The sequence below is a fragment of the Nansenia antarctica genome (genome assembly GCF_963989245.1).
Source record: "Nansenia antarctica genome assembly, chromosome: 1".
Taxonomy (NCBI): Eukaryota; Metazoa; Chordata; class Actinopteri; order Argentiniformes; family Microstomatidae; genus Nansenia; species Nansenia antarctica.
This window is the reverse complement of record NC_137674.1, coordinates 112,805,528-112,815,527: the sequence shown is the minus strand read 5'-3', so window position 1 is coordinate 112,815,527 and position 10,000 is coordinate 112,805,528. Positions and strand designations below refer to the sequence as shown.

Below are 10,000 nucleotides of genomic sequence, written 5' to 3'. Positions count from 1 at the left end.
AGGAGAGAGAGAGGGAGAGAGGGACACACACAGAGAGAGAGAGAGCGACACACACACACACAGAGAGAGAGAGACACACACACACACACACAGAGAGAGAAAGAGACACACAGAGAGAGAGAGAGAGAGAGAGAGAGAGAGAGAGAGAGAGACACACACACAGACAGAGAGAGAGAGAGAGAGAGACACTCACAGACAGAGAGAGAGAGACACACACAGACAGAGAGAGAGACACACACACACAGAGAGAGAGAGACCATCCAGGACATGCTGAGCACTTTATGCTCTCATCTAATGGGCCACAACCAGCGGCAGTGGTCATTAAGCAGGTAATGCTTGTTCATGAAGTAAAAAAAAAAAAAAAAAAAAAAAAACATATCTAGGCTACATGCCAAGTTACATTGTAAATATGTCATGTTCTAAACTGTTACTTCTTTCTTCTCAACTTAAAATGTCAATTTGTTACAGTGTCAATGATACAATCGTTTAGCATATCAGTTTGGAATATTCAGGGTTTAAATTCTTATTTATTTGGTTTAAAAAGCAGAAATCTTGAATTTTTAGACAAGGTTACTGGTGTTGATATTGTTATTTTGCAGGAGACTTGGTGCAAAGGAGATGTCCCTACTGGGTGCCCTCCTAACTATAGAGAGATTATAGTCCCATCAACTAAACTAAATGGAGTCACCCAGGGCAGAGACTCTGGGGGGATGTTGATCTGGTATAAGTCACAACTAGCTGACTCTATAGAAATAAAGAAGAAAGGGAAAAATCACATTTGGTTAAAAATACAAAAAGATATAATTTCCAGCGAGAAAAGCATTTTTCTATGCGCAATTTATAATCCCCCAATAGAGTCTCCATATTTCAGTGAGGAGATTTTCTCCATCATAGAAGAAGAGATCAGTCATTTCCAGGCCCAGGGATCTGTGCTGATCATGGGAGATCTCAATTCTAGGACTGGTGAGGAGGTAGACTTTACTAGTACTGAAGGTGACAGTTACATCACTGGAGATAACCTTCTTTTTCCTAACCTTACCAACAGGAATAACTATGATAAAATCACAAACAAGAGTGGAAAACAAGTGCTGCAGATTTGTAGAGCGTTGGGCCTGTACATTGTCAATGGAAGGCTGCGAGGGGATTCTTTTGGACGGTATACGTATTGTTCAAGACTTGGAAGCAGCACCGTTGACTATGCTATAACAGATTTAGACCTAAACTCTTTGAGAGCCTTCACAGTAAAAGAACAATCACCTCTATCAGATCACTCCCAGATCACTTTATATCTAAAAAGGGCAGACACAGGTAATATATGTTCTCAGTCCTGTAATCTGTATAACATAAAGAGGAAATACAGATGGGCCCCAAACAGTCCGGAGCAGTACCAGAATGCTATGGTCAGCGAGTCAACACAGTCTCTTCTAGACTCCTTCTTGTCCCAGACTTACCCTCAGAATACTGAAGGTGTAGAGTGCTGTCTGGCACACATTAACCACATATTTGATCATTTGGCCTCATCCTCAAACTTAAAATGCAAAACAAAACAACAAAAGAAAACAAACAGGGAAAGGTGGTTTGATTTAGACTGTAAATCCATTAGGAAGACACTAAGAAATATCTCCAACCAAAAACACAGGAATCCAGAGAGTCAGGAGTTACGCCTTAGTTACTGTGACACTTTAAAGCAATATAAAAAAACACTGAGAACAAAAAAAGACCAATATTTACAAAACCAACTAGAATTAATTGAAGAGTCTCTGGGATCAAATAAATTCTGGGAAAACTGGAACTTATTTACCAAGAAACATAAAAATGAACAATCAATTCAAAATGGTGATACATGGAAAACACATTTTGGGGATCTTTATAGAAAACCTACAAAGAATGAAGCCCAAGAGCAGATCTCAGATAAATTGAAAACCTTTGAAAGAGCTATTAAGGACTATCAGACCCCACTGGATTTCCCAATCACTGAATTAGAATTGGAAGACAAACTAAAGGTTCTGCAGAACAAAAAAGCATGTGGGCCTGATGGCATCTTAAACGAGATGATAAAATATACCAATAGAAAATGTAAATTGGCCATTCTAAAGGTATTCAACTTGGTACTGAGTGTGGGTCATTTCCCTGAAAGCTGGAGTGAGGGGCTGATTACACCCATTTTCAAGAATGGAGACAAATTTGATCCAAACAACTACAGAGGTATCTGTGTAGGTAGTAACCTAGGGAAGTTATTTGGCAGCATTCTAAATTCAAGAATTATATATTTCCTCACAGAGCACAATGTCTTGTGCAAAAGTCAAATTGGATTCCTCCCAAATTATAGAACATCTGACCACATTTTCACCCTACACACACTAATAGATAAATACACAAATCAAAACAAAGGAACAATTCATGCATGCTTTGTCGATTTTCAGAAAGCTTTCGACTCAGTTTGGCATGAAGGTTTACTTTTTAAATTAATAGAAAGTGGAATAGGGGGAAAGTCATATGATGTCATTAAATCAATATATGAAAATAATAAATTGGCTGTTAAAATTGGTGATAAACACACAGACTTCTTCCCGCAAGGGAGAGGGGTGAAGCAAGGATGTAACCTCAGCCCCACCCTCTTCAATATATATATTAATGAACTGGCACGGTTATTAGAACAATCACCAGCACCTGGTCTCACCCTTACTGACACAGACATTAAATGTCTCTTTTATGCAGACGACCTAGTCATACTGTCCCCAACTAAAGAAGGTCTTCAGCAAAGCCTGAACATTCTTCATCAGTACTGTCAGACTTGGGCCCTGACAGTAAATATGAAGAAGACCAAAATTATGACCTTCCAAAAGCGATCACGGTTACAGAAGAATCAACCAGTGTTCAAAATAGGTGGGACCCAAATAGAACGGACAAATACCTATACATACCTAGGTTTACAAATTACTTCCACTGGGAATTTCTGTGCAGCTGTGAAGGAACTCAAAGACAAGGCAAAAAGGGCTTTTTATGCCATCAAGCGTTCAATTCAAATCCAAATTCCAATTAGGACATGGCTCAAAATATTTAAATCAGTTATAGAATCAATTGCATTGTATGGCAGTGAGGTATGGGGTCCCTTATTACAAAGTGATTGGGCAAAATGGGACAAAAACCCAGTTGAGATCCTGCATGCAGAGTTCTGCAAAACTATTATCAGGGTACAAAGAAAATGCCCAAACTCTGCATGCAGGGCTGAATTAGGCCAATATCCTTTACTGCTAAATATACAGAAAAGATCTATTAAATTCTGGAGCCATATTAAAAAGAGTGACCCTGCCTGTTACCATTATAAAGCCCTTGCCTGCCAAGAGTTGAACATCCAAAGGAGCCCCCTCAGTCAGCTGGTTCTGAAACTAGCTGACCTCTCACCTTCTGACATCACAAACCCCAGACAGCCTCAGTGCAGCTACACTATCACTCAGAAGATTAGACCTAACCAAATTATAACTAAAGAAAAAGATAAATACATCACATATTGGAACAAACTCACACAATCACAACACAAACTAGAAACATATTTGGCTCTAAACAGACAGTATACTGTGGCAGACTACCTAACCACAGTAACTGATAAAAACCTGAGAAAGACTTTGACAATGTACAGACTGAGCGATCATAGTCTGGCAATAGAGAAGGGCAGACACAGACAAACCTGGCTGCCCAGAGAGGAGAGGCTGTGCTGTCACTGTGATGACGGAGCTATAGAGACGGAGTTACACTTCTTGACACAGTGTGAAAACTACACAAATATTAGAGAGGAGTTCTTCCCAAAATTTGAAACTAATTTCCCAGAATTCCGAAGTATGACAGAAAGGGAAAGATTACCAGCCCTTCTGGGGGAACAGAAAGAATGTGCAGTTTTGGCTGCAAAATATGTCAATTCCTGTCACAAGAAAAGGGACAACCAGTAGGACATCTTCTCTGCACCACCTGCTTTATTTTATTTATATTATTTTTATTTATTTTTTCATGTCATTGATATTATGTTGTTATGTTGTTGTTCGTCATATCTGTGATTGTGCTTTGGCAACACTTGTAAAACGTCATGCCAATAAAGCCTGTTGAATTGAATTGAATTGAATTGAGAGAGAGACACTCACAGACAGAGAGAGAGACACACACACAGAGAGAGAGAGAGACACACAGAGAGAGAGAGAGAGAGAGAGAGAGAGAGAGAGAGAGAGAGAGAGACACACACACAGAGAGAGAGAGAAAGACGGAAAGAGAGAGAGAGAGAGAGAGAGAGAGAGAGAGAGAGAGAGAGAGAGAGAGAGAGAGCACAGTGAGATGTATTATAGAACCAATGAGGTGGACAGCAGAACTGGGCTTCAGTTGTCTCCTGCGCTGCCTGGTTAAGAACAGGTTAGAATGGGAACGGGCCGATCGTTGGCTGTAAAGGTATATTTTCTAAATACGTGAATCTTACCGCAGGGTTTCAGCCTCCCTTAGTGTGTATTGTAATACTAATAATACCCACCAACTGACAAAGAATTCTGGAACACTCACCACCTAGAGTGCCAAGTGTTTTATGTGGTTTCTGCCTAGCAACACCACTTTGATTGGCTACACAATGAAGCATCATAATTGATGCATTCTTGGTGAATAAAGTCTCCCTTGGCAGTCTAGAATGTTGACAATGTGGGCGACTTTATTCACCTCTGTGATAAATGAATGAATCATCGTTCACAGGTGTCAGGTAACAGGGACTTTATTCATCAGGTGTTGATGTTTGATATGCAGTGATGATAAAACCACCACAGAAACAAGGCAAGGCAAGGCAAGGCAAGTTTATTTGTATAGCACATTTCATACAACAGGGGCAATTCAAAGTGCTTTACATGCATTATTTAAAATTACAGCAAGAAACAGACCATTAGACTAACTTACAATATCACATAGAGAAAATCTATCTGTCATATTACAATCACAGTCAACCTTATCAAACAGTTTTTAAGCATATCTGATTCCCTTTGCAAGCCATTAAATCTCTAAAATGATTATCAAAAGTACTTTTTGTTAAATGTAATTACGTCACACACATACAGAGACTGAGGGACAACTTGTGTTTGTGTTTTAATAAGCCAGACAGCCAGTCTGCTACCTCACATCACCGTCCTAAAGCTCTGGGACCTGGACCACACTGATTATTAATGTGATCAATGGATCTGATCGATCCAAGTGAATGTAATTGTCTGAACATCCTCAATTTCCCTCTGTACACACCCAGTATTCATTACACTCAAAGTCCCCAAAATAGGTAAACATTACAATGATAACTAGCTAATAATGAAAACACAGTATGAGAGCATCTGGTTTATAATAATGTGAACACCAAGAGAAGTCAAACAGTCTCACGTATATAGAGTCATATGTTCTTATGAGGCTGGAGAGGCTGGGCTGGATCTGACATTGCTGCTGCATATTCACATCTAGCAGACACACTGAGAGCACAAACTACATGATAACAAACCATAACCAGCTCAGAAATTACTCTGTGTGGTAAATTATATCAAAACCTTCCCTAACAAGTGACTACAGATAAAGATAATTCTAAAGGTGCATATTTTACTGCGTGGTCAGAATTAAAGGTTGTAAATCAGTCAGTGTGATTGACAGGTGAGATGATCAGAGGGGCAGAGTTTTTACCACCATTATTATTACCAGGGCTGAAGTATGGATAGAGTTTCTCAGTGAAGGTGCAGCCAGTGAAAGAGTAGATCAGAGACCTGGCCTCCACATCATAAAAGGAGACCTGGCCCTCCTCATAATCCACAAACACCCCCACCTTCTGGGGCTTCTCTCTCAGGGACAGGGGGACACCAGGGCTAGCACTAGCCTGGTACTCATTTCCATTCCTCAACCAGACAGTCCAGTATCCATCCTTAAGGCTCAGTGAGATCTGCCCCTTCCTGTTGATGGACTCTCTGGCCACTCCTACATCCCACTTAGTCTTCTTCTTCACCTCCACTTCATAGTAAAACCTCCCAGAGGAGAAACCCTCCTTTCCTAAAACACAGACACAACTAGAAAACCTCTCTGCGTTACCAGGGAGATTCTTACTTGTGTCTCCTAATCTAACTTGTTTCCCATCCTCAGACAGAATGAGACAGGGATGTGCTGTATCAGGGTCCAGAGTCACGTCCACTGCATACTGCTCAATCATCTTCAGCTCAGCAGCATCACACAACTTCTTCACTTCACTCGTAAGTGTCTTCCTCAGCTGAGACACAGCTCTCCTCACAGTCCCCACGTAGAGATCACTGTGAACCCTGACCTCAGACCAGTCCTTGGTGTGTGGAGGGGTGGACAGGGAGGGGAAGCTCTGGAGGAGGTGGAGGTGGTCCTCAGTGTGTGAGAGCTGCTCCAGCTCAGTGCTTCTCCTCTGTAGCTCAGTGATTTCCTGCTCCAGCTCTTTAATCAGCCCTTCAGCCCGCCTCTCTGCTGCTTTCTGCTTCTCCTCGATCACGTCAAGGAGCTCAGCCTGGCTTCTCTTCATGGAGTCCACCAGAGCAGTGAAGACCTGTACGCTGTCTGCTTTCTCTCTCTCTGCAACTTTCTGACTAAGATCTACTGAGTGTTTGATCTCTGAAACCTTCTGTAGTCGCTCCTGGATCATCTGCTGAACATCTGCCTCTGTCTTCCCCAGCTGAGCCTTCCTCTCTCCATACTCCTCCTCTATGGGGACGGTGTCATGGGTCTTGTGGTCTGTCTCAGTGCAGAACTGACACACACACGTCTGGTCACGCCTACAGAACAGCTCCAGGAGTCTGTCGTGCTTCTTACACATCCTGTCTTCCAGGTTCTCCACAGGGTCGATCAGCTTGTGTCTCTTTAAGGCTGCGACTCTCTGATGAGGCTCCAGGTGAGTCTCACAGTAAGAGATCTGACACACCAGGCAGGACTTCAGAGCCTTGACCTTCGTCCCAGGGCAGAAGTCACAGGACACTTCTCTAGGTTTGACAGGTGTGTCAGGGGCTGGGCTGCTGGTTGCCTTCACTTCAACTGACTTCCTGAACTGAGCAGCCATCTCAGAGATGAAAGTATTGACAAAGAGATCTGGTCTCTTATCAAATGTTTTTTTACACATTGGACACTGACACAGGTCATTGCTGTCCCAGTACTTTCTGATACAGACCATGCAGAAGTTGTGTCCACATGGAATAGTGACAGGGTCAGTGAACACATCCAGACAGACAGAACACAGGAACTGCTCCTCAGACAGGAGACTGCTGGAGGAAGCCATATCTAGAGAGACCAGAGGAGACACCATAAAGCATTTCCTGGAATCAATCAGATCTCGATAGGGATTGTCTTAGAGATTATACAGCGATCAATAATGATAACATTATACTATTTTGTATCACATAGAAAATAGTCCTTCAACCAAATCAAAACGTTTTACATACTGAACTGTAAATAAAAAAACTCTGAGAGAGTGAACACAATAGTTTATCTTGACTTGTCATTGTAAGTCTCAACTCACCTGTCTGTGATTCTGTGAGAGTGTGATAGATGTCTCTGTCCTTTCTACTGTATGTGTGATAGATGTCTCTGTCCTTTCTACTGTATGTGTGATAGATGTCTCTGTCCTTTCTACTGTAGGTGTGATAGATACCTGTTGGAGGACGATATCTAACAAGTTTGAGAGAGTCTGCCCTTGTCCACGATACACTTTTATGTCTCTAGTACACAGTTTAGTTTCATTTCAGCTGCCTGACGTTGAGATGCTCCTCCCCTCCCAGTACAGCTCTCCTCCCTGGAACAGAGTTAACCCTTTACAGGCTGCTCTGTTTCTAACATGTGCTTTTACAGACACGCTCTTCTTACCTGTCATTTCCAATCATCATATTTTTCCCAGTCAGTATAAACTGTAATCACAATAATATGTGTGATCAGGACTAAGGTTGCTACAGAGTAAACACTTCCTCTGGCATGGATCACCGTGTTTGAAGCCACTTAAACACTCATAATATCTTGAGATAAAAGGAACGTTTAAAACATTTATTGAATAAAAAACAATCAAACCCGGTGACGTACAGAAATCCATAAGTGGCATCTCAATACGGTGATCAAGGCAAAAACAATCAATCGAAAATAAACTCACAATAAACCAAATAGCCTAGTATACTAAATACTCCTTAAATCATATTCATGGCTCCTACACTCTCCCTCTCTCTCTCTGTCTCTCTGTCTCTCTCTGTCTCTGTCTCTCTCTCTCTGTCTCTCTCTCTCTCTCTGTCTCTCCCTCTCTCTCTCTCTCTCTCTCTGTCTCTCTCTCTGTCTCTCTCTCTCTCCCTCTCTCTCTCTCTCTCTCTCTGTCTCTCTCTGTCTCTGTCTCTCTCTCTGTCTCTCTCTCTCTCTCTCTCTCTCTCTGTCTCTCCCTCTCTCTCTCTCTCTCTCTCTGTCTCTCTCTCTGTCTCTCTCTCTCTCCCTCTCTCTCTCTCTCTCTGTCTCTCTCTCTCTCCCTCTCTCTCTCTCTCTCTCCCTCTCTCTCTCTCTCTCTCTCTCTCTCTCTCTCTCTCTCTCAGGTGTAAACAGTAATCAGGAGAGTGTATCAGGTCAGAGGTTCTACAGAGTAAAGTCTTTCTCTGCCACAGATCTCAGTGTTTAATGAGGCTTAACTTAACAACTGACATAATTCCGGAACTCTCACCACCTAGAGTGCCAAGTGTTTTATGTGGTTTCTGCCTAGCAACACCACTTTGATTGGCTACACAATGAAGCATCATAATTGATGCATTCCTGGTGAATAAAGTCTCCCTTGGCAGTCTAGGATGTTGACAATGTGGGCGACTTTATTCACCTCTGTGATAAATGAATGAATCATCGTTCACAGGTGTCAGGTAACAGGGACTTTATTCATCAGGTGTTGATGTTTGATATGCAGTGATGATAAAACCACCACAGAAACAAGGCAAGGCAAGGCAAGGCAAGTTTATTTGTATAGCACATTTCATACAACAGGGGCAATTCAAAGTGCTTTACATGCATTATTTAAAAATACAGCAAGAAACAGACCATTAGACTAAATTACAATATCACATACAGAAAATCTATCTGTCATATTACAATCACAGTCAACCTTATCAAACAGTTTTTAAGCATGTCTGATTCCCTTTGCAAGCCATTAAATCTCTAAAATGATTATCAAAAGTACATTCTGTTAAATATAATTATGTCACACACATACAGAGACTGAAGGACAACTTGTGTTTGTGTTTTAATAAGCCAGACAGCCAGTCTGCTACCTCACATCACCGTCCTAAAGCTCTGGGACCTGGACTAGACTGATTATTAATGTGATCAATGGATCTGATCAATCCAAGTGAATTTAATTGTCTGAACATCCTCAATTTCTCTCTGTACACACCCAGTATTCATTACACTCAAAGTCCCCAAAATAGGTCAACATTACAATGATAACTAGCTAATAATGAAAACACAGTATGTTGAGAGCATCTGGTTTATAATAATGTGAACACCCAGAGAAGTCAAACAGTCTCACGTATATAGAGTCATATGTTCTTATGAGGCTGGAGAGGCTGGGCTGTATCTGACATTGCTGCTGCATATTCACATCTAGCAGACACACTGAGAGCACAAACTATATGATAACAAACCATAACCAGCTCAGAAATTACTCTGTGTGGTAAATTATATCAATACCTTCCCTAATGACTGACTACAGATAAAGATAATTCTAAAGGTGCATATTTTATTAAGTGGTCAGAATTAAAGGTTGAGAATCAGTCAGTGTGATTGACAGGAGAGATGATCAGAGGGGCAGAGTTTTTACCACCATCATTATTACAGGGGCTGAAGTATGGATAGAGTTTCTCAGTGAAGGTGCAGCCAGTGAAAGAGTAGATCAGAGACCTGGCCTCCACATCATAAAAGGAGACCTGGCCCTCCTCATAATCCACAAACACCCCCACCTTCTGGGGCTTCTCTCTCAGGGACAGGG

General features: G+C 41.6%; 2 protein-coding genes across 2 annotated transcripts in view; both read right to left on the bottom strand.

The window, feature by feature from the left end:
- Nucleotides 1-4,939: 4,939 nt before the first annotated feature.
- LOC308168465 (E3 ubiquitin-protein ligase TRIM21-like) lies at nt 4,940-7,695 on the bottom strand. Its single transcript, XM_080543061.1, has 2 exons — nt 7,520-7,695; nt 4,940-7,281 (listed from the first exon to the last, which is right to left on the bottom strand). The coding sequence occupies exon 2, from the start codon at nt 7,277-7,279 to the stop codon at nt 5,633-5,635; it is 1,647 nt and encodes a 548-aa protein (XP_080399187.1). The 5' UTR covers nt 7,280-7,281; nt 7,520-7,695; the 3' UTR covers nt 4,940-5,632.
- A 2,087-nt stretch (nt 7,696-9,782) lies between these two features.
- The window catches only part of LOC308168475 (E3 ubiquitin-protein ligase TRIM21-like), a gene marked incomplete at its 3' end in the record, with an annotated part of 2,001 nt that continues 1,783 nt past the window's right edge, over nt 9,783-10,000 (bottom strand). The window contains exon 2 of the mRNA XM_080543071.1: nt 9,783-10,000. This exon is cut by the window's right edge and continues 1,428 nt beyond it. Coding sequence (XP_080399197.1) covers nt 9,783-10,000 — 218 coding nt within the window.

Coding starts and splice junctions, on each gene's coding strand:
- LOC308168465 (XM_080543061.1), bottom strand. CDS start 7,279: ATGGCTTCCTCCAGCAGTCTCCTGTCTGAGGAGCAGTTCCTGTGTTCT.